This window comes from Pan troglodytes, chromosome 1, assembly GCF_028858775.2.
Source record: "Pan troglodytes isolate AG18354 chromosome 1, NHGRI_mPanTro3-v2.0_pri, whole genome shotgun sequence".
Taxonomy (NCBI): domain Eukaryota; kingdom Metazoa; phylum Chordata; class Mammalia; order Primates; family Hominidae; genus Pan; species Pan troglodytes.
Window position 1 is genome coordinate 163,198,685 of NC_072398.2, and position 25,221 is coordinate 163,223,905.

At 40.8% G+C, this 25,221-nt stretch overlaps 1 protein-coding gene and 1 non-coding gene across 6 annotated transcripts in view; both read left to right on the forward strand.

The window, feature by feature from the left end:
* The window catches only part of GNG12 (G protein subunit gamma 12), a 130,077-nt gene that overhangs the window by 44,008 nt on the left and 60,848 nt on the right, over window positions 1–25,221 (forward strand). For 2 of the 5 annotated variants that reach the window (XM_009460436.5, XM_063800587.1), the window contains exons 2-3: window positions 10,604–10,653; window positions 20,343–20,372. Coding sequence is in view for 1 of the 5 variants with exons in the window: in XM_016920562.4 (XP_016776051.1) it covers window positions 10,604–10,618 (15 nt within the window). In the remaining 4 variants the exon portion in view is untranslated. Of the gene's footprint in view, window positions 1–10,603; window positions 10,654–20,342; window positions 20,378–25,221 lie in introns of those variants that run through there. The other 3 variants (XM_003308134.7, XM_003308135.7, XM_016920562.4) reach the window with 2 other exon arrangements.
* Window positions 15,448–15,508, forward strand: LOC112207106 (U7 small nuclear RNA). Its single transcript, XR_002941577.1, has one exon. It is a non-coding gene; the product is annotated as a U7 small nuclear RNA (small nuclear RNA).

The window sequence follows — 25,221 nt, forward strand, 5'->3', positions numbered from 1 at the left end:
GCTATTCCAAAAGGTTCCGTGGTTCAAAGGATTCAAGTTAGCTTGGGGAGGTCAGTCACATGTAACTTTGCACCAGTTCCTATACAAAAACCTGTGTCATAAATCCCATTGCCCACTTCATGTGCCTCACAAACTCTGAGTAGGCTGACCAACCATCTTGGCTTGCATGGCACTGAGGGGATTCCTGGGACATGAGACTTTCCGTACAAAAACTGGGAAGTCCCAGGCAAAGCAAGATGAGTTGGTTTTTCCTAGTCAGAAGCTGGATCAATCAACAGAAAGGAATATTGATAAATACTGTCTTCTAAAACCAGCAACTTACCTGTAAAATGGAAATAATTCTGCCATCCTCTTAGGGTTGTGAATAAGGCCTGCTCACTCTTCCTTTCTGTTGGGTTGGGTAGCTGGCTATTGGTTTTTCCTGTGAATTGGAAACCAGCATTGACTCTGATGAGGTTGTGGCCATGGTACAATTTGTCTTCTTGCCCTCTCTCTAGAGGCCTATTACCTAAAAGGGCCTTGGCTGTCCCCCCTGTCAGTGCTCTTTCTGATGTGAAGATGCTAGAGATTCTGGGTCATTTCCGTTGGTCCTGTGGTTTTCACTACAGTTACCTCCTTTAGGTTTTGCCTGACTATTGCCTATTTGTTAATAAGGACTCCACTTGAGAACTCTTTGCTTGACTATTGCCTGTTAGTTTAATAGGACTCCACTAGAGAACTCTTTGCCCCAGTGCACTCCCCAAGCTCTTTGCATCCCCCAGTGTGCTTAGGGACTCACTTCCTCTCAGGCCTTGGCACAAGCTGTTCCCTCTACCTTACTTGTACCTCCCTCCTTTCCTCTTGTGGTAAACCCTGGTCATTCTGTACAGTTTAGCTTCCACGCTGCTTCCTCCTGGAAGCCTTCTATGATCATTCCAGACTGGCATAAGTGTCCCCTGTGTTCTCAGAGTTAGTTGTACTTACTGTGATTAGATTATGTGCCACTGGAGCTATGGTGGCCTCGTGAGTTGTTTATATGACTTACTGTGGGTTCCTTGAGGAGGGGGACTATATATATGTATATATATATATACACACACACACATACGTACACACACACACACACTTATACACATACATATATACACACACACAGATATACACATATATATACATATATACACAGACACACACACACACACACACACACACACATATATATATATATAAGTCTCTGTTACCTAGGCTGGAGTGCAGTGGCTCAATATCTGCTCACTGCAACCTCCACCTCCCAGGTTCAAGCAGTTCTCCTGCTTCAGCCTCCCAAGTAGCTGGGAGTACAGGCACGTGCCATCATGCCTGGCTAGTTTTTTTTTGTTGTTGTTTTTGTATTTTTAGTAGAGACGGGGTTTCACTATGTTGGCCAGGCTGGTCTCGAACCCCTGACCTCAAGTGATTCATCCACCTTAGCCTCCCAGAGTGCTGGTATTACAGGCGTGAGCTACTGCATCTGGCCCAGAGAGGGACTAAATTTTGTTCTCTGTTTTGTCTCTACCACCTTCCACATTGCCAAACACATAGTAGGTTCAGAGACACTCACAAGCAGCAGGATGGTGGAAGAGCCAACAAGCTACAAACCCTCTTCCTCTACAGTTTTCTTTGGCCTTGCTCTGTGGCTGTCTGTCATTGTCCCTCCAGTTCTCCTTGGGAGACACAGCTATGCTAGATCTTTCTCAAAAGAGCCCCATCCTCTCTATCTGGGGACCACCGTCCAATTTAGTGTTAGGTCTTAATTTGTCCCACAAGGCACTGGGCACGTTATGGAAATAGACATGAAACAGCTAACCTCAACTGCCAAGGGTTACATAAATATCAGTGGGGAGACACAGAATCTGAAAGTATTGTGTAGGCTGGGGTATTCAGTTTTGTTTATTGGTATATACATGGAATAAAAATATTTCTACTGGTAACATATTTCAATAAAATGTTAAATCATCCCCACTTTTGAAGATCTCATGGCTCACAGGCTATACTGTATTAAATTCTGAATTTTGGATGTTTTCATTTCATAATTTGATCCAGATTATTTTTCTCCCTAGTTAACATTCATCATTTCCTGTGAATTTTCCTAGTATTAGGAAACAGATGTCCCATATTTTTATCTGAGTTTTTCCCAAATGCTGACCAAGACTTTAGTACTTGTGTGCTGTGTGTGTGTCTGTGTTGTGTACACAGATAATTTTTGAGAAATAAGTTTTATCTGAATTTGCAAATAAAAGCATCACAGATATAGTTACATATTTATACAGATTTGTACATAGTTGGAAACATTCTTAGACATTCTGTTTAATGTAGTTTAGTATTGTTTGGTTAATGCAGACTTCCAGCCTAAGAATGCATTAGAAGTGTCTCATGATAGTATGCTTGCCAAAATAAGGAATGGTGTAGCAAAGAGAATACAGTTAGTGCAACCTGTACTTTAATGCTCTTATTTTAATTACATTTTTAAAAAAACCGTTGTCTCTTAACTATGTAAAATTCTTCTCCCATATCTCTGTAAAACATCGAACGAGTGCTCCTCCATGCAGAGAAAGATGCCAGGTGATTTAGGAGATACAACTAAAATATGGACCACTGGTACCTTACCACCCAGTCAGAGAAGTGCAACACATTCCCAAATATCTGTGATAAAAAGTAGGAGGTAGAAAAGGTTGTAGAAATTCTAAGAGAAGAGTGGTTTCATTGAGCCAAAGAATGAGGGAATACTTGGGAGAAGAAGTGGTATTTTTGCCAGGTAAAAAATAATAATAATAATCAAGTAAAACTTAATTTAGGTTTAAATTATTTAAATTATTTTGCCTGTATAAAAAACTGTGTGAGGGTGGATCCGTTTTGTGAGCCATTGTTATAGTAAATTTGCTGAAATAATGCTAACATTTCTTGAGATCCTCCAGTGAAGTAAACATGGTTCTCTGATGCTGTGTGTAAAGGCTTTCTTATAGGAAACAATATAGAATTGGTGCTGTGAATAATAATCCATTTTGCACAAAATACTTCTCTTCACTTTTACCTTGCAAACTTCCTTTCACAAGGGGTCCTGTGACTCAGAGAAAGAGGGATTCAGAGTCTGGTTGTGGCCAGCTGCAGGATTCAGTGATCCTGTCTCAGTCACCCTGTTTGGATCTGTTTTCTCTGCCGTACAGGCAACATTGTTATACTCCCCAGCTCATTCACAGGGTTGCTATGATGATCAGCGTGGATATAAATTGACTTTGAGACACAATCAAAAGCCAAACATTTTGCCAAGAAGCAATATCATAGCTCTTGAGGTTTATACAAAATATAGCTGTGACACATTATTTATGAAATGCTATATAAGTGAAAAGATACTTATCTTAAAATTGCATAAGTTTTGGGAATCTATTTGTAGCAAATGCATATATTACCTGTTGATTACTGTGCGCTATAAAGAACTTATTCAAACTTACAAGAAAAACATCAGGATCATAGTATATGAATAACCAAAAAATATAAAATTAATTGTTTTTCGAGGTGACACACCATTAATAAACATGTAAAAATGTTGATCCTAATGATCTTACAAATACAAAATAAAACAGTCTTTTTTTTTTAAATAGAAATTGGCAAACTGCTTTTATTATTTATTTATTTTTTTATTTTTTTATTATTATACTTTAAGTTTTAGGGTACATGTGCACATTGTGCAGGTTAGTTACATATGTATACATGTGCCATGCTGGTGCACTGCACCCACTAACTCGTCATCTAGCATTAGGTATATCTCCCAATGCTATCCCTCCCCCCTCCCCCCGCCCCACAACAGTCCCCAGAGTGTGATGTTCCCCTTCCTGTGTCCATGTGATCTCATTGTTCAATTCCCACCTATGAGTGAGAATATGCGGTGTTTGGTTTTTTGTTCTTGTGATAGTTTACTGAGAATGATGATTTCCAATTTCATCCATGTCCCTACAAAGGACATGAGCTCTTCATTTTTTATGGCTGCATAGTATTCCATGGTGTATATGTGCCACATTTTCTTAATCCAGTCTATCATTGTTGGACATTTGGGTTGGTTCCAAGTCTTTGCTATTGTGAATAATGCCGCAGTAAACATACATGTGCATGTGTCTTTATAGAAGCATGATTTATAGTCCTTTGGGTATATACCCAGTAATGGGATGGCTGGGTCAAATGGTATTTCGAGTTCTAGATCCCTGAGGAATCGCCACACTGACTTCCACAATGGTTGAACTAGTTTACAGTCCCACCAACAGTGTAAAAGTGTTCCTGTTTCTCCACATCCTCTCCAGCACCTGTTGTTTCCTGACTTTTTAATGATCGCCATTCTAACTGGTGTGAGATGGTATCTCATTGTGGTTTTGATTTGCATTTCTCTGATGGCCAGTGATGATGAGCATTTTTTCATGTGTTTTTTGGCTGCATAAATGTCTTCTTTTGAGAAGTGCCTGTTCATGTCCTTCGCCCACTTTTTGATGGGGTTGTTTTTTTCTAGTAAATTTGTTTGATTTCATTGTAGATTCTGGATATTAGCCCTTTGTCAGATGAGTAGGTTGCAAAAATTTTCTCCCATTTTGTAGGTTGCTTGTTCACTCTGATGGTAGTTTCTTTTGCTGTGCAGAAGCTCTTCAGTCTTAATACTATTTTATGTATAAAATATGAAGATCTCAGGAACTGTGCATTATTTTGCTGGTGATATTATTGTATGCTAATAAAAACCCTTTTAAAAGCAAAAACTAGTAATTTCACCATTAGGAATTTAGAGAAGCCAGAGAAATAAGATAAAAGAATAAAAAAGCTAAGCCATGAAGATGTCCATTGTAATCATGTTTGTGATAATAAAAACTGGCAGTAACTTAACTATCCAGCATTAGGGGATTGATTTAGGAAATTGTGGCTTTTCAACATGAAACACTTATGTCTATGTGTAGAAATACTGAAATATTTGAAATGAAATTTTAGAAAGAAATAGTAGCCATAATTCATGGAGTTTGTCCTAGTGGCACTGTGCTAAGATTTTCTTTTTTTATCCTTACAGCAAGTATATACAAAAGGTAATATTAGCCCCATTTTACACTTTAGGAAATTGAGGACTAGAGATAAATTGTTCGAGGACTTGCATCTCATTAGTTGAGGATCCGACATTCAAACCTAGATCTGTCCAATTTCGAAGCCTTTACTACTAATAGCATATAAACTATGGCCATAGTCACATAAAAACACATGTTTCTATCAAAGGTAACATGCAAAAATAAATAGCAGCACTAGACTGCTGGAAATATGGGTAAATTCCAAAGAAGCTTGCCATCCTTTTAAAACTGCCATTGTCCTTTCAGCACAAAAATGGGGAAAAAATTATGTTGAGTGTAACGTTTCAATTTCTTGTTTACTCTTTTTCACTTATTCTCTTAAAGTGTGATGAAATAGGAATCTATGTGTATTTTTTTTAAATTTATACTGTCTTTGGCATTATCAGAATACTTTTCCCCCAACTTATCTGCAAGTTAGTTGAGTACATATACCACCAGTTCCTCAATTAAAAACAAAACTTTGTCTTCAGAAGCTCTCTGTGGATTAGGACAGTAACCAGGTAAAAAGAATTTCTCCTGATGAACAGCTTAGACCAGCTCTTCCAGCCAGGAGCCAGTCCCAAGGTGGAGATAATGGGGTGGTACCATTTGGTTAAAATAGGCCAGTTCAACCTTTCAGGGTGTACCATTCTCTGGGACAGAAGCCGTTGTACAATGGGGCAAAATGCCAGCATTTTAACCCACTGTTTTTAACCTTTGGAGCTCAAGAATGAATTTATAATTCTTTGACACATATAGTATTACTTTACAAAGTTGGTAGCCCTCCAGACATCTAATAAAGACAAATTTGTAGGATAGACTTAAAGCATAGGATATATTTCCCTCAACTATGCCCCAATTTTGTGGAGAATTTACCTTTTATCCCTACAGTAGTGTCCTTTATGTGTGTCAAAAGCCCTTTTACATCTGTTTTGCCTTTTGAGATAACATCATATCAGAATTTGCAAGTGAAACCATATAGTACCTGTGCTGTTCCATAGAGTAGCTGCCTCTGTGGCTGCTTGGCCACTTGAAATGTGGCTCATACAACTGGGGAAGTGAGTTTTTAATTGTATTTAAATTTAAAGACCCACATGTACCTATTATTGGACAGCATGGTTCTAGACTTCTTAATGCTTTCTTGACATCCCCCCTTGGATGTCTCAAAGTTAACCAGATCACATCAGAATTCTTGATTTTTTTCTTCCGTCAATCTGTTTTCTCCCTGAGTAAATGAAACCATCATTGACCAAGTTGCTTGACTCCCTGTATCCACTTCATCAGCAAGTCTTAATTGTTTTACCTCCAGAACCTATACTGAATTCATCTACTTCTCTCCATCTGAGGTACCATATCTCACCTGAACAATCAAATGGCCTCATACTTGGTCACCATTTGTTCACTATTGCCTCTTCAATACTCCTCCCTACAGCTGCTGAAGAGACCTTGTTAAACTCTTCATTAGGTCACTTCACTCCTTGCATGTATGAAAAAAATTGTAGAACTTATTGTTTAAAATGATCTTATTTACTTATTTGTATACGTGTTTGTTTGCTGTCCCCGATTACAATGTAAAGGCCTCAAGTCAAGAATGTAATATACTTCATTCACCACTGCATCTCCAGCACCTACAACCATCCCTAGCACATGATTTACATTCAGTATACCTCTCAATAATAAATAAATTAATGTCATTATTTCTTACCATGTAAGGAGATGATATGGCAAGAGTCAGAATACAGATTTATGGTTTGGTTGTTAAGAACAAGTGATGCTGACATCCATCCATGTACATGGGAAGGTAGTGGATTCTTTTACATTCTAGATGCAGTATAAAGGGTGGATGTTATGGCTGACTGCATTTATCTGCAAGTGGGTAGGCTGGGCCACAATCCTGATACAATCTCTGACCAGGCTAGAGAGAGCTCCTTCTCTTGCTAGAGATCTGTATATGTTCTAGATCTTAAAACTTTTTGCCTTTCTCACTGTTAGAGGAAAGTATTCTTCTACAAGTTCAAATTCCATAGCCATCTGAGGGGAGTTTAGATAGTAATGGAAAGAAATATATCCTGGAACTCCAGGGTAGAAATATCCAAGCCATGTCCAGGCAGCCAAAGGAGATTTTTCAGCATGTGTCTTTTCTGGCAGTCCTTGATAATGGCCAGCCAAGACATTGGGTATGCTATTGCTTAAGCATGTTATTACTTAGTTCTACCTGCAAAGTCAAATAAAACTGATGAACTTGGAGGTGTGAGCAAGTCTGCCAAGCTCCGAGTTGCTCCTTCTCCCTCTGGTATTGAACAGGCCTAGGAAGTGACCATCTCCTTGGAACTGGCTGGATTTAAAAGATGAAGTCAAAACTTGCTTTGTTAAAGTGTGTATTTGAAGATTCTTTATCCTGGTGCGTTTTTATCAGGCCTGGGTTGATAGCCTTGGCTCCTATCCTTTCAATGCTATTCCAGTGTTCTCCTGTGTGTGTCTTTACTGAGTATCTACGATATACCAAGTACCTTACTAGGTCCTGGAGAGACAAAAATGAGCTAGACACATTATTAACCTTCAGGGATTCTGCAAACCTGTTGGGGGAGAAACCAATAAATGGAAATCTAAAATACAGGAGACACCAGAGTAAAGTAAGTGCAAGGGCAATGAGAGCAGAGGGAAGTGGACCCTAGTTGGAGGCAGGCATGGAGTGTGAAGTCTAGAACCAAATTGTCTGGGTTTACAATTTGACTCTGCCACTTACAAGCCATGTAACCTTAGACTACTGGCTTAACCTCTGTGCCTCAATTTGCTGTCCTACTAAATGGAATAATGAAAAGAACCTTCCTCATAGGATTACCAAGGGGATTAAAGGAGCATGTAAAGCACTTGAACAGTGCCTAGCACATAAAAAACCAGCTTTTAATATTACCAATAGTACAGTCATATGCGCATAATGAAATTTCAGTCAACTATAGGCTGCATCTGTGGCAGTGGTCCCATAAGACTATAATACCATTGGTACTGACTGAATGTTTTTTAAACAAAACAACCTATTTTAAAGATGATAATACCATGTTTTTACTATACCTTTTCTATGTTTAGATACACAAATAGCATTGTGTTATAGTTGCCTACAGTATTCACAACAGTAACATGCTGTCCAGGTTTATAGCCTAGACACAATAGGCTCTACCATGTAGCCTAGGTGTGTGGTAGGCTGTACCCTCTAGGTTTGTGTAAGTACACCCTACGATATTCACACGATGAAGTCCCCTAACAATTCATTTCTCAGAACGCATCCCCCTCCTTCAGGGACACATAACTATAGTAGTGTATAATTGCCATTTGAATTGAATGAATACTACCTTATTGGCGCTACTGCAGAGAAGGTGTTGCTGAGGCAGTCAAGGATGTTCACACAGGCTTCCCAGAGGTGGTGACTTTTGAACTGAGATGTGAAGACCCACTGATACTGTAGGGAAAGGACATGTTGGGCAGAAAGAACAGAATCCACAAAGGCATAGGGGGTGTGCATTTTGGGACCTGTCAGTGAGGCGCCTGAGGGAGAGTCCAGGCATGAGGCCACAGGGGCTTTTTAGAGTAGTCTGAGGAGCTTGGCCTTGATCCTAAAACCTAGAGGAAGCCACGGAAGGATTTTCAGCAGGTTCAGGGCTCTCCATAGGAGACTGGGTGGCAGCACTTTGGCCTCAGCCCTGCGGTGCCACTGACCAGCCTCCGTCTCTGTGATTTGGCAGAAAGCTCACATGTGGGGGTCTGATTTTGCTCACTGAGTGTGATTCTTTTGCGGCCTGTGTATTAATAAAGTGAAAAAGATGTGTTTTCTTAGTTCTTTTACTTGATTCTTTCTAACTCCCTACCCCTGCTGAGACAGATATAGGGATATCTATCTAAAAGACCCATTTGAGAAATCTTTCAGCATCTGATGAAAGCATTAGGCCCTTCCCTCAGAAAAATCATCAAAAGAAGATTTTCCATGGACCTCACATTAACCTCCCCAGCCACCACCTTGGTCATCCAGACAAACCTCCAGACCCGGTGCAGCCTTTTCGACCCCACCTGCTGTGGTTTTTGTGCTCGGATTCCAAATTGTTTTAAATTTAATTTGCTGGTGCATCCAATAACTGTTCCATCTGCCATCACTGCTATTATCTAACCATGTTATCATGAGAGCAGACTTGGATCATTTGATGGTTATAATTAAAACTGAAAGTAATTATCTTATTTTGAGCTGTTCAAATTTAATTGAGAGGGTGGTGGGTAAAAGCATGGACTCTGGAGGCAAACGACTTAGGTTTGAATCCCATCCCTGTCACCGTCTCACAGTCTTGTGTAAATAATGTAACCCCTCTGTGCCTCAGTTGCCTCATTACAAAATGAGAATAATATATTTACCTCGTAAAGTTATTGTGACGTTTAATTGAGGTAAGATGGGGGCATGCCAAGAACAGTTCCTGGCACATAGTAAGTGCTATATATAAGTATTTGCTGTCATTATGTCTGATTTCTGTTAAAATGACATCATGAAATGGGACTAATGATAGACAACTGAGAGAAGGAAAATAGGTGAATAAGATCTTCATATGCGTCGGACTTCTTGAAGCCTTACCAATACCTGAAGGCCAAGATCCTTAGACCTGTGCTGTCTAGTATGGTAGCCACTAGCCATGTGTGGCCATGGACTACTTGAAATGTGGCTAGCTCAAGTTGAGATGTACTGAATCTTGAAGATTTAGTCTAAAAAAAGTAAAATATCTTGTTAATGATTTCTGTATTATGTGTTAACAATAATATTCTAGATAAATTAGGTTAAATTAAATATTAAAATTAATTTCTTTTTTGCTTTTTAAATGTGGCTACTAGAACATTTAACATTATGATTAAATGTATTTTATTATAATTATGTATGTTATAATTAATATATAATATACATAATTATATATTGTTAATCTATTATTAAATATATTCAATATTATGTTTTAATAGTATGTGGCTTGGGTTATATTTCTATTGAACAACACTACCTTAGGCTCATCATTATCAGTTAAGACAAAAATCTGTGTTTATGTATATGATCAGAAAGCCACTATTAGAAAGTCTTATACACTCCTCCTCTGCCCTTCAAGTTATGTTGGACCACCAGTGTTTTAGGTGGTGTCTTAGAGAGGGCCATGGCTGGGTCCTAGCATAAAGAGATTGAGACCAAGGCAAGGGCAACGGCTAGAGAGGCTTCCCCTGACTTGGAGAGGTTTGGAAAAAACACTACCATTTATAGTTACACTGGCCTCAGACTTTGAACACTCCCCGAAGTAGATGAGAGCATGCTCTCTCTATTCAGGAAGTTAAACTGTGTTGGCAAAAAATGTTCCCTCTTCCATCAGGAGCCAGAAAAAGCTTTTTTCATCTTTAAATACATGAATAAATGCTCAACGTTATGGCAGTCACTTGGGATCGAAAGCACACCCTTTCCAAATGTGATTTACTTATGGAATGTTTATTTAATTCTATTTCAGATTCATTCCACTTAAAACCTGAAAACATTGGACCACACAAAGTCTTACTGGTAAGTTCTTCATTTCTTAAACAAAGTGACTGTTTGACTTTATTTTTGAGATGATATTCACACTTCTAAGTTAGATGCTTCCCTACCAGTGCTATGATGAGATGTCTATTTATTTGTACTTTTCTTTAATCTCTATAATTTATGATGTTTCCATGCCTTAAAAAAACAGAGCAACCCATGTTCCTTTGTAAGACCATGGGCAGGATAAAGATCCATGATTACATGCCAAATACTATTAAAATAAAAACTTTTTTGGGTAATGAAACTATTTCCAGGCCCCTGTTGATGGGAGTATCCAAAACAACAGAGTGTTATTTCAGCCAGGGAATTCAGACAGTTTCTTGTAGTGTGTTGTAATGAAAATTGGCTCACAGCTACAACATATAACATACTGGGGCTCTACTCTTTATTATTGCTCTATTTTTTTTCTCTCATCTCTCATCTCACCTAAATGTGATTATTGTGAGGTAATAGTTCTGCCATGGTAGAAAACTTCCTTAAGAGCTAGGAAAATAATGTACTTTTTAAAAGTGAGAAAGCTTCCGGGGCTTCATATAGCATCACTCCCTAATATTGTGGCTATACAGTTATTTGCAGTGTGTATCAGTTATATTATGCTGCATAACAAATCACCCCAAAATTTACTGCCAGCATTTTGAGTCAAAATTTACTGGCTCAAAATAACAATCCTTTATTTATCTTGCCATTCTGTGGGTTGGTGATTTGGGCTAGGCTCAGCTACGTGATCCTTCTCCTTTCACCTGGGACTATTCATGTATCTACAGGTAGCTGCAGTTCCATGTCAGCTAGGCTTTGTTTCTGGGGGTCACTGGCTGTCAGGTGGAGAGATAATGATGACTAAGCCATGTATCTCATCATCCTGCAAGTTACCCCAAGTTTGTTCATATGGTGATTGGGCAGGGTTCCAGGAGAGAGCAGAAGCATCTTGACACTGAGACTCAGAATTCACACAACATTGTTTCCAGTACATTCTGATTGTTAAAGCAAGCTATATGGTTAGCCTGGATTCAAGAAATATATGACAGAGGAGCTGCAGGGTCCCATTTCAAGGAGCATGGATACAGGGAGGGGAAGAAATGTAGCCATTTTTGGCAATCTGCTATAGTGTTTATGGGGCACATGGAAACAGCTGTGGTGAATGAGAAGAGCATGGAGTGTGAGAGGACTTAGATTCCCATCTTATAGTCCCATTCCTTCACCCCATTCTGACTGCCAACACTGTCAAATCTTAGTCTTACTTCTAGCCGTCTGGCATCTCAGTTCAACAAGTTCCTAGGCGGTCTTGCAAATACCAGGTTTTCTACCCTCCAGCCCTCCCTCCATTCTACACAGCACCACCACACTAGTCATTCTTCAGTTTATCTTTCAGGACGTTACTCCTCAAAAACCACCTCCCTCCCTACCTGCCATCCCCTACACCAGCCTAGGCTCTTCTCTAGCTTCTCCACTCATTTTCCGGCCCCATTCTCTCCTGTTCAAGTCCTGCTATTCCCTTTATTCTTGCCAGACAATCTATTCAGTATCTCTCTTGAAGATATTTCATTCCACTTACCCCTTCTCTACCTGGAAATCCTTCCCATTTTGCAAGACCTACTGGAATTTTCCCTTCTCCATGACATGGCCTTCCTTTCTATTCCTGCCATCTGTGATCTTGCCTGCTCTGACTTCCTTCAAAGCCAAACAGTGCCTTCTTTGGCTCACTCTTTTTCACTTGTTTAGTCTTACCTCCTAGCTCCTACTCACTTCCCAGCTTCTTATTCACTTAGCTCTTTGAGAGCTAAAGGCGATATATGCCTGCCTTGTAGTACTTAGCACAGGGCTGAGGGTACAGCAGGTACTTAATCAACCAAGAAGAAGCATGGGCATTGGACTTGTCCATCCACCAGCAGCTCATCAGAATCACACAAGGCACCTGTTGAAATACAAACTCATACAGTCCCTTCCACTGGGCCATCTATATTCATTAGGTCTGGGGTAGACCCCAGGAACCTTAAAGCACCCAAATGATTCTTTATTTTTTTGCTTTTACAATATCTTCATGACATTCAAAATTCTGATGATTCTGATGTGATTGCACTCTAGTTGGCAACCACTTGTTATGGGAAGAACAAGAAATTTATACAAAACCTGAGTTTGAGCCTGGCTCTGGAACCTTACTAACTCAGTCTTCCTGAGCCTCAGTTTGCCCATCTATAAAATGAGAAGAATGTTTAACTAGACAATTGCTAGGAAGATCAAAAAAGGCTAATGTATGTAAAAATACATTATAAATCATAAATATGATTAAAATGGATTAATTGATTGTGGATCTCCAGTCGGCCAGTGTTCCAAAAAGGGCAGTAGCCTGCGTGGTGGAGGTAAAAGGAATAGACAGTGAGTGATCAAATGGTAGTGGTGGGATTAACAATAACAGCAACAATAGTAATAATGAGTAGCTACTGTGTATTGAGCACTGTGTGCCACGTACTATGCTGCCTTACAGAGAATTACTTGAGATTTACAAGAAAAAATCTCCTTTTCAATTGCTTTTGTACTACTTTTGTAGTATATTCCACCATTAGTGAATTACTTCTATGGGCTTTTTTTTCCTCTTCAAAATGCCTGGTTAAAATGTACCTGTCCTTGAAAGAGACACTATGCTATTATCAACTGTTGACAACATACAGTCAAGCCCAAGGTTCTAGAGAGAGGAGGAAGGCATTTTGATTTGGTGGGAAGAGTTGAGGGAGGGAGAGCAACCAGTAGTACTAAAGAGAGAGTAGGTGTGGATGCTCAGAAATGGCCCAGGGGGAATGGCTGCCCATGGAGAATGGAGCGTAGGGAAGGTGAGCAGGAACACAGGATCCAGGGTGGGGAGAATGAGATATTTGCTGACTTGACGGGTTGGCCCAGGGCTATTCCTGGTTCAAGGCCATCACCCTGTGGCTGCCACTGCATGGCAGCATTTGTAAAACTTTCCTCCACTCACCATCTGGTTTGTTTCCTCTTATGTTAATTACTGTTGATCTGATGTATGTAGCTGTCTTCAAAGATTTTTGAGATGGCCTTTAAACATAGGTGTAAAATAATGCAATTAAGAAAAATAAGTAAGGGAGGAAATCTGTGGGGAAGGAAAAGTGGGGTGAAGTCAGAGATAAAATAAGGCCCCAGTTCATGGGAGAGAGGCTATTCATTTGCTGGCAGTTCCCACAGACTTACCTCTGAGCTTCTGAGCAATCAGTACCAGAAGGAAAACATGCTCCGTTGACGACTTACGGTGGCTGGAAGATAAAAGCACACCAGTTACTCAGAAGAAGCAGGGTTGATCATGATTGAAGACTCAGAGAAATGTCTTCAGAGTACTCATAAAGATAATGCCACACAGAGTGGCCGACAACATCCCTGTAGGTAAAACAATGACGACTGCCTCAGTGCAGGCGAATGATGTGACAGCTGAGTGCAGTCCAAGAGAAACCCTTCTAGGTTCAGGTGTGCATTTCTCTGTTGGTATTGCTTAGTCCAAGGATGAAATGTAATTTTTTCAGCTGAAATAACAAATAAATATATTCACAAACCTCCTCCCCTCCCCACCTTGTAATGGACTTCAGATTGTCATGACCGTCTTGATGCTGAGCCTTGGCATTTTAGTTGTGGACCAGATTGGGCACGTGAGTTGAAATCTACTTACCATCCCTGTTCTAAAAGAAAAATAACTTCCTGATAGTGCTCTGTGAATGTTATTTCTCTCAACTCTCAAGTCATTCTACACTATGACTCAGTCTGTGTTGTGGCTTTTGATACACAGAATTTACATTGACCCTGCATGATCCTCTTCCCTTGCTCCATGTCTCTCTCCTTCTCTTTTGAGCCCCATGGTTCTAGGTTCATTTCTTATACTGGAACATTCAGTGCCTTTTGGGGGCAGTTTGAGAGGCTCATGAGACTTGACTCCAAGTATTTGATGGTAGCGAACTATAAACTAGGCCACCATTGTCCATTTCTGGGTCCCTCCTCTTCTAATGAGTACCCTTAATATTTATTACAAGAGGAAGTATCCAATAGTATAGGGAAGGTGAGCAGGAGTGCAGGATCAAGGGTGGGGAGAATGAGATATTTGCTGACTGGCATCACTGGTAAGATGAACCATTGGTGCTGAGAATGATAGGGAATAATGTTAAGCCTAGACTTTTTTGCAAGAATGTCGTAGGAAGAAAAAGTTTTAATTCATTCAGGATCGTTGTCAGAGAGGAGCCCAGAATTCCACAAGAACTACCCATGAAGGAGAATTTCCTTTGGGACTTTGTTTTGCTTTGGATCAAGTTTATTAGGAGTATTTTGGTTGCAAGCAACAGAAATATAATTTAAACTAGTCTCTTGACTTATATGATTAGGATGGCCATGCTAGTAAGGGCTTCAGGCACAGCTGTATTCAGGAGTTCCAAAGATATCATCAGGCCATTATCTTTCACTCTGTCTTGACTTTGCTTAGCTCTCTCAGCTTCATTCTCAGACATGCTCTCCCTCACCATGGTGGCAGAGGTAGCTATCAGTACTGGGTTTCTGTCATTCTCACAGCTATGGGTGCCTCTTTTGCCATACTTCTAGCAGTAGTGAGTACCAAGGAGGGACCTTGACCAGCCCAGATTGGATTGCCTGCCTGAATCAGCATGGCCAGAAATATGCAGTAGACAATAAGCAGCATCACTTTGGCTAAGGCCTGTTCATGTGTCCCATGAGAGAGGGTAAATCCCACCAGAATTACACCGAATGGGTTCCCCATGGAAAAAGGAGGGGTAGTGTTACAGCTCTTTTAGAATTTGTCTAGCAGGTTTCCTCTTTTCACTGGAAGACTCCCCACATTATGTAATAAATTTTAAAAATTAAAAAATAATAAAAAGGAGGGGTGTTGGTACCAGAAGGAAGGAAGGAAAGAATGAGAATGCCAAGCAGATAAATTTTCTAGGTACCAGAATCCATTAGTTTAGACATTCTTCATTTGGAGTCTATTAAACTTGAAAGGTTGGAAATTAGATTCTGCACAGTTACATTGACTACCTACTTCAGGTTTGGTGTCATGATCCAGACTACCAATAAGGAACATGTGGAGAGGACAAGGATGGGTAGCACCACTTTGGGATCTGGTGGGCAGCTCTTGGCCTGAGGACCTCATGTTGAATCCCCAGGATCTACAGGAGTAGTTCTTAATCTGGAGACTATGAATAGACTTCAACAGATCTGTGAACTTCTGTCATTATTTGCAAAATTGTACATATGCACTTTTTTTTGTTGGAGAAAGGATTATGTTTTCCATCATTATGTCACAGGACTCCATGCCTACCCCCTTCCCTGGGCCCCCCTTGCTTAAAACCCGTTGCTTCAGACTTACTCTAATTGTTTTAGACTTGGCTAGCTTAATCTTACACATTCCTTTCTTGTCTTGGCTCAATTAGTAAAGTGTAGTGTCCATGATAAACATAGCTCCTTATGGAACAGACACAGTGACATCAGTGGCTGAGCATGTTGCATTAAATTATATGTTGAGGTTTTTAGGCACATATGTAAACTTTCCACAATCATAGTTGCCATTTACCTAATGCCAGGCTCTGTGCTAAGTGCTTTACATGCATTCTCTGAACTCTATATTTATACACATGATTTTAATTCTGTGAACCTCAGATCCACCTGCTGGAACCAGCCCCTTCCAGCTGCCTCTCCTGGAACACTGGATACAAATTCTGAGTTTTTCCTGTCACCTATGTCTGCTGTGGTGGGTCCACCTCTCTCCACCTTCCCGCCCACAGATGATAGCATCATAAAATCAGAGTGTTGTACAGGACCCATAAGATCATGCTTGTCAGTGGCTTTCAAACTCTGCTTTTTGGTTTTCTAGCTCAGGGACTCGCGAGGAGGAAGGATGGATAGGACCCAAGTCCCTTTCCTGCTTCAGTCACAAAAGTTTTGCTGAAAACCACTCATCCGGGACAATACAAGAGCTCACAGATAGATGTCAGGCTTGAGGTTGAATACAGGTTCCTACTACTTTACTTACTTACCTGCGTGACCCTGGGCAAGTTGCCTAACTTCTCTGAGCCACAGTTTTCTTATCTGTCAAATATCTGCCTCAAGGAGTTGTTAGAGGGACTGAATGAGGTAGTGTCTGTGAAGTCCATGGCCCAGTGCCTGGCACTTAGTCAGGACTTAGCAAAGGTTAACTGTATGTAACTAATATATTGTACAATGTGACTCACCAGTCATAGTTAAGACTCAGCTTCATTCTTGTCTCCCACTGTTCATTTAAAGTTTATTCAGGGAGGTATGTTGTACCCTATTTCCTGATAATAACTTGATCAGGCCCATGACTTTTCTGGTTACTTTTCTGGTAATGAGAAGTTCTAAGGCCACTTGAAGTCAGCCTGCCCCTCTCTCTCTCTCTCTCCGTATCTCTGTCTCTCACTCACTCTCTCTCAGCACGCACACACACATGCACACAGGTTCATTTTGGAAATTTGAAATGCCCTTTTTGGTCTATAAACAGTCAGTATTCATTCCAAGGGAGGACTTCCCTCCATCCAGCCACCAAGGGCCACTTCCCCCTCCAGCGGCCTCCAGCTGCCCACTGCTCAGGTTTCTCCAGGTTGTGGGGTCAGGGGGAGTGTGCAGCAAGTCGTTACCTGACTGTGACTGTCACACCTGATGCTAAGTTATCTGAGCCTGGCAGACAGGGAAAGGGGACTTTTTTCTCTCCTGGCTGCCTCCATGGCCTTCTCCAGGACTCCTCTGAGGGGCCTTGCTCTGGGCCCCCCGGGATTTGGGTGGTTCTCGCCTCCTGCTGCTGTTGCCATCCCTCAGCATCTTCTGGTTTCCAGTCGGACTCTCTTTGGGGTCCTCTCACTCTCATGCCAAAGCCCTCTCGGGGAGAACCTGTTGCAAAGAGACCCAGGCTGCCACTCTGGGTGTCCAGGGTTCATATTCCTTTCACCCTCCCCTCCACCATGGGGCAAGGGGACAGTACTCACTTTCTGATGTGGCATCCACCCTGCTGGTTTAGCCAGCGTCAGCTCCCTCTCACATTTTGGTTCCTGAGGGAGATGCATATCAAACTCACCACATACAGCCTTTGAAACCCTTTTCTCTGGGCTGGAGAAGAAAGGCTGAGCCCTCTCCATTCCACCCACCTTGGAAACCGTAGGAATCAGAGCATTACCAAAGAATCTTACTCACAGAATCCTCCATTGCTTTCCACCGTCCTGACCTGTTTGTGTCCTCCTTCTGGGTCTTAGAGCCATCTTCTTAGAAATTTCCGCATAATGATCAGATCCCTTGCTTTGGAATTTCCCATCTGTTACATCTTGAGGTGGTGGAAACCTTCACTTTAGCATCTTAACCTCAGACCCAGTGTGAGACACTTCCCTTCTTTTAACACTCTAAAAGTGGTCCTTCATCTGGTGAGGAGCTTCCTACCTCCATCTCCCCTCCTTCCCTCCCATATCATCCCATTCAGATTTTCAGCTAAGTTGGAGTTGTTGGAAAGATGCTGCTCCCTCTGAGCCAAACCTAGCTTCCTGTGACGTTCTTTCTCTCTAATGGGATCTCAGGAGAGAGAGAGAGTGAGAGTGAGTGTGTGTGTGTGTGTGCGTGCCTTGTCTGGGAGAATCGGACATTGGAAAAATGGGAAATGTTTGGGAAAATTGGAATTCTTTCCTGGGCCTCAGAGATTCCAAAGCGAAGCTTAGACACCCTGTTATCTAAGCCCACAGGGAAACTTTTGACCTGTGTATCTGGGTGGGTTTCCTCTACCTGCATACCAACGTGCACCTGTATAACTCCAGCAGAAAGCTAGTATTTGGAAACTGTGCTCATGCCATTTCTCATGCTCATGACCCTAACGTAGTTTCTCTTGATCTGAGAACGTATTTGCTGTGCTTCATGGAAGCATTTTGATCAGGGCTCCATGCAGAGTTTATGAACTCTGCAAATTCAAGCCTTGCAGAATGTATCCTACCTCCCTCCAAAGACCCACCCTCACTTATGTAGGTTTTCTTTCATGCTCGTGTGACATTTGGAGTCAGCATATTTCTCTGCCTTCTCTGGCGTCAGCACTGTGAACTCAGCCTCCCTGCCAACGTGCCCTCCTTTTTCATGTGTGGTTGGACCACTGTGATGTTGGGTCCTGTAACAATTAGGTCACTCGCTGAGTATAGGCCCCCCAACCCATGGTGAAGCCAGCGTCTCAAATGAGCAAGTGACACATGCTGGGAAGATGCTTGGGTCAGCTAAAGTTGGAGTCTCTCTGGGTGCAGTGGCCTAAGAATGTATGAAATGCATTTTGGGTAGTTCCATCATGTACTAGTCTCTTGGCAAGACTGAACATTATATATCCAGATGTGGACCTGATTTATGTCCTCATTTTTACTGGCTGCTTACAAAGATGGCAAGATACAGCTCCCTCCTTTCCTCCCCCAGACCCATCATATGAGGTGATATTAGAGACAGAAGCTCAGATAGCAGAACTCAACTCCCCTGGGACTGTTCATCTATATTCTCTTGGCCTAAAAGCATATGGTGATTTGCACTGGCCATTCAAAGATCTAGATATATATTTGAAATAACTAACAGGCTCTTAGCTAAAGCATACTTTTTATATGTATACATTTTATAGTAGGGAAGTGGCTTAGTGTGGGCAGATAGACTAGAGTTCAAACTTTCCTTATCTATTGAGACACTTTGAACATGGTTACGGTTAACCTTTCTGAGTCTCAGTTTCCTCATCTGTTAAATGGGCATCATATCATTTGCCTCACAAGATAGCTATATTAAAGGAAACACTGCACATAGTAAACTTAGCCAGTGGCCCATCACATAATACATGTTCAATAAATGGTAGCTATTACATTGTTTGCATTTAACTATTATGATGATTTCTAAAAACCTTTAAAGCCTTGGAAAAAACTAGCCCCATTCCTCAGCCTGTTTTTTTTTAATCAAATAGGAATTTGGGAAAAAATCTAAATATGTGCAATGATCTGCTTTTAAAAAATAACTATCTTGTGAAACTCACTAGTTCTTTATAGTATCAAAAGTGATTTTTGGCTGCTGAGGCAGCATGGCACAGAGACTAACAATAAGGCTCAACCTGCCCAGCCTCAAATCTATACAAAATACCTTTGTAACCTTGGACAAGTCGCTTACCTCTTAAAGCCTCAATTTCCGCATCAATAAAATAGGGATAATACTGCATAGGGTTATTGAGGTGATTAAGTGAAATAGTCTATATGAAATGTTTAGACTACGTGTGGTTCACAGGATGCAAATAATGGTGGCTGTTATTTTCCCAGCACATTCCATTTTACAAATAAGAATTTGCAGAAGACCAAGCACAGTGGCATGTGCCTGTAGTCCCAGCTCATTGGTAGGCTGAAGCCAAGGATTCCCTTGAGCCCAAGAGTTCGAGTCCAGCCTCTGCAACGTAGCAAGAGCCCATCTCCAAAAAAAGTTTTTAAATCAAATTTGCAGAACACTGTTTTTTGTGATAAATGGCTTTTATGAAGACATTTCTATATGTAAGAAGTTGTTCTTACTGTTTTGTTCAAAAAGAAGAAAATTTATATCTGGTTTGCTTATAAATTCCAAACTGTAGCACATGTGAAAACAAGCTACATCAACTAAACTTAACTTTCTTTTTTTTTTAGGCCTTGCCTCATTTTATTGTTAAGATTTAGGTAAGTGATATTGCCATCAGATAAGGAGAAAATTGTGTATTATTTTTACAAGGACTGAAAATATGCAAACAAACTATGTTTAGATAAATGCTCTCAATTGAGGTCACTTTATTTTGCTGTCTTTCAGTAAAGACTAGTATAGTTGGCACCTTTGTGCAGCCCAAGGAGGTCTGGAAGGGGGGTTGCATAACCTTCCCATGGGTGGAAAAGGAGGAGGAGGCAGAGTCTGAACTAGTGAGATGACCCAAACTGGTGACTGAGACTTGGTCAGGTAGGTGTGGAGAGCTGACCCGTGGCAGAGGAGTTTGTTCCCTTCACAGGGCAGCGCAAGTGTTTCTTTCAGTAGCTCCACCTCGGTATCTGTCTCCAGGCAATGGACAGTCCTAAGCGGGTGGAGCTCAGGCCCTGTCGTGCTGAACCCCTGTCAGCCTCATTAGAGATGGCACCATGTTCAAGAGGCCAAGAAGAGACCCAGAGCCAGCACACGTGACATGGGGTTTTACTGCAGGGGAGAGTCCAGTGGTGGCAGGCTGGACAAGATAACTGCATGGCCCAGCAGTTAAAGAACCCTAAGTTTCAGGATCTTTCACTGGCAACATCCCATTCCAATGCCCTGTAGCTAATGTGATATTCCTAATTTTGTATGATTTTTCTAAAGAGGACCCCCAAAATTGTATAAGGCTTAGAACCCACAAAAACTGGATCTATCCATGGGTCAGGGACACACACACTGTGAGCCTTCTGCCTTGTATGGTTGCTAGGGTGCTAAAACTCACATTTGATTCTCCCTTGGGAATAGGCATTGCCTGTGTATGCCCCTTCTGTAGCTAGACCTGCATTCCCTAAGAGGACACCTAACCCTTTCCGTGAGGGGGAAGCGAGGCCCAGCGAGGAACTGCTGTCCAGGCATCTTCCTGACCACCAGATGCCATCCTCAGGGTAGAAAGGGCCTCGTTTGTGCAGGAAGGGAGGGCAGGCACTCAGACCTCCAGCAGCTTGCTTTGTGGTTTCTCAGAGGGAGGCCCTACAGAGGAGACCGGGTGGGAGGGAGCCCCGTGTGAGGCTTCACCTGGCTTCAGAATTTCCCCAGTGGAAAATTCTCCTGGAAAAAAAAAAAAAAAACACCGACATATATTCTTGAAAGTGTATCATCTTTGGCAAAACCATAGCTGTGATCTCAAGTTTGAGGAGAATGAGCTGGCCCAGCCTTCAGGGCTGTGCTGATTAAGCCCTGCTTATGCTCAGCCGTAATCACATTCCCTCCCTCTTACTGTGCCGAAGGGCTGGGCTGCTTTGCTCATCAGCCGAAGTGAAATGTATTGAGAAGAAGCAGGAGCGCGGAAAGGCCCCTTTGTATGTGAATATCTTTCTAGCACTGTGCGAAAATCCGGGTTTGAAAATAATTTCCCCTTTCAGTGAAATGCGAGCCAACTTCGCCCCCTAGAGGAGGACCAGAGAATTGTTTAAAATGAGCCCTCAAGGGCATTTTTATTGTTCTGATTGATAATTTGGAAAGATTGTCAGCCTGTAATTAGGTGGGACTTTGAAAGGGGCTTGTCTATGAGGGCATTGTTTAGGGGGGTGTGGGTGTGTGTGCGCGCGCCGCGCGCGCGCGCACGTGCCGTGTTTTGTTTGAGTTTTTGCCTTGAGATGTTATTGTAAACTTGGGGTTGAATACTCTTATAGCTATAAAGAGTAAAATGGTTTAAATGCCACCAGGCTTAAGCCTCACAGCTGTTACATTTATAGTGGACTTTTTTTGGCCAGATTTTCACCACTACGTCTAGTTACAACAAATCATTGTTAGTCTTGAGTTTCGTTTCACTCCTTGGGGTTGTGGCAGACGTAAAGCCCACTAGAAAGCAGGAATTTTCAACCACAAACTGGATATGTATTAGAGATCCTAAATTATAGACTTTAGCTATGTCACCCACATTGAAATCTTTTTGATTTAGTCCTGCTAGTTTATTCGCATCGTTTCATTTACACCTGCTACTAACAACTGCCAGATTCAGTCACAGGTTGACTAGGTAGTAGTTATTTCACTACTGCTTCCTATACTTTTTGTGTATTTTTAAAAGAAAAATGCAAAACAGGCAGAAGAATAAGGGTTGAAGTATAAAAACCTTTCTATGTATTTCATCTTCTGTTAAAATATGATCTTATTCTAACACCTTTGTTAAGCGTTTGTTGATTATTCAGCTGCTTTTAATTACCAAATCTGACCCAATTACTTAGCTTCTAATGTGTTCCCTTTATAAATAAAGCCTTTATAATAAAAATCTTATCTACCATCTTTTGTCTGTAGGTAAATATGTGTATCATCTTCATTGTTCTAGATCTTCATCCCTCAAGTGCAATATACAATCATAGTGTTTATATTAGTAATAATTTTAATGTTTTTTTTCTTTCTCTGCTCTTAGAAACACTGAACTGTACTTCAGTATTTGATGGCATGGCATTGTTAAGAGATCGTTACTCGTGCATCAGCTTAATCGCCTACTGGGGGCTGTTTGCCTTAGAAGGATGTGAAAAGAAAAGAGTGTGCATACATTTTATAGATTATTATAAGTTATTTTTTCAATACTTGACAGGAGCATCTAATGACTACTGATAATATTCTTATATATTTTGTCTACTTTAATTTTTATATATTCTTATATATTTTGTCTAATTTTTCATCTCATGCAAGGAAATAATTTTTTGACAATATAATCTGTTGCTTTTTGACCCAAGTGTTTGGAAACTAATTGCCTGAAATACCAAACAGGCTTTGTTTGGAGAAAGACTGATATATTTTTCCCAGGTCTAGTTCCTGGACGATTCCTCTGTGTTCTTGCTACTTGACTCACTCTGACAAAGTCCAGAGGTGATAATGAGCCCTGGGGAGCTGCAGTTTCTGCTAGACCAGAGTAACTCCAAAGCACGAGCAGGTTGATTGTTTTTGCGTGAACACCCATCTTCCTTGCTTGTGGCCATAGCCACCACCCCGGTTATTGAAGGAGAACACACACACATATACACACACGCATATACACACAGCTGTTAGTACCTTTCTGTCTTCTTGGACATCTGTTCCCTTTCCACTGTTGAAAGTGGCCATTAATCTAGTGTTGAGACAGTCTCATTCATTAATGGTCCCTCAAAGTCAGGTAATTGCAATGCTGAGCAACATCAGGATGGTATCTAAGTTCCCTCTAATTTCAGAGCATTTTCAGGCTTTCATTATTATTCACAAATTATAATACGCTGAAGTTTAGACTCTGCTGACTAGGACAGACAGAGGAGAAGGGTAGGCTTTGGAAGTGGGTACTTGGGATAGGTCAGAATAAGGGTTCGTATTTTTAGTAAGAGCAATGTTTTGGAGACATTTTGATAGAATTTTATGGTAAATGCCAAGAGATGCCCCACCTCTTTCTCCTGGTCCCCCAGCTGCAGCTCACTGGCTCATTTGTCTTTCTCTACACACCAGACTATTCCCTGTCTACCTGGAGCACTGCCTCCAGGTACTCATTGTTGCACCAGCCTGTGTATTTCATGTCCCTACCACAATCCATATTTTCTTGTTTATTTCTTTACTTGAGACCTTGATCTCACACCTAAACTACTGGCCCAGAATATACACTCAGTATTTACTGAGTGAATGTGAAGGAGTGAACGAATGAGAAAGCAAACAAACAAAGGAATATATTCAGAGGCATGACAGGAGCAATGCCCTTTATAACCACAATTTAAGGTGAAAGCCACTAAAACAGCAATGCAATACTAGCATGTCAATGCTCAAGGCTTGTTAGCCTGACATGGAGTTCACACTCCATCCTTTGTTAGACTGCAAATTGACAGAGCTTCTTAGACAAAAGTTGTTAATATAGTAACAATCTTAACATATTCTTTTAAATGGATAAATTATTAATATAAAAATTAATGGTGGAAAGCCAATCAGTAATTCATAGGGTGGGAGGGGGGTGGATTTGGAATTATAGCAAAATTATAAAAACAACCTAAAATTCTCTAATAAGGACATGCTTGTGTAAAATGGAATTTGTAGTCCCATCTACCCTGGAGGCTGAGGCAGGAGGGTTGTTTGAGCCCAGGAGTTTGAGGCTGTAGAGCTATGTGATTGCACCACTGCACTCTAACTTGGGTGACAGAGTGAGACCCTGTCTCTTACCAAAAAAAAAAAAGTGATGGATATTTATTTCTGTGGTATCCCTACCAAACATGCATAACCTGCATCAAATCAGGAAAAAACATGTGCAAACCCAAATTGAGGGACATTCTACACAATAACCAGCACTTACTCTTAAATATTAATAACGTTAAAAACCAAGACATACTCAGGAAGCATGCCAGAGTCAAGAAGACTAAAGAGACATGACAGTTGAACATAATGTATAATTTTGTATTTTCTTTTCCTGTAAAGGACATTATTGGGATAATCACCAAAATCTGAATAAGGTTGTAGATCAGATAATAGTAAAATATCAGAGTTAATTTCCTGATTTGACTAATTGGTGTGGTTATATATGAGAATTCCTTATTCTTATTCATAGGAAGTATACACTGAAATATTTAGGAGTAAAACTTCATATTGATTCTCTCTCTCTCTCTCTCTCTCTCCTGGGAGGGTAGGGTGTTAAATATAGTAAAATGTTTACATTTGAGGAACCCAAATCTGGGTGCTTTGTGACTATTCTCTAAGTCTGAACTTATATCAAAATAAAAGTTAAAACATGATGCTTATAAAGACTTTATAATCACATAGGGAAATGCTTTTGCTAGAACGGAGCAAAATATGAAGTTGTGCAGCAGAGTATAATTTAGACTACCTTAAAAACTCAATCTGATC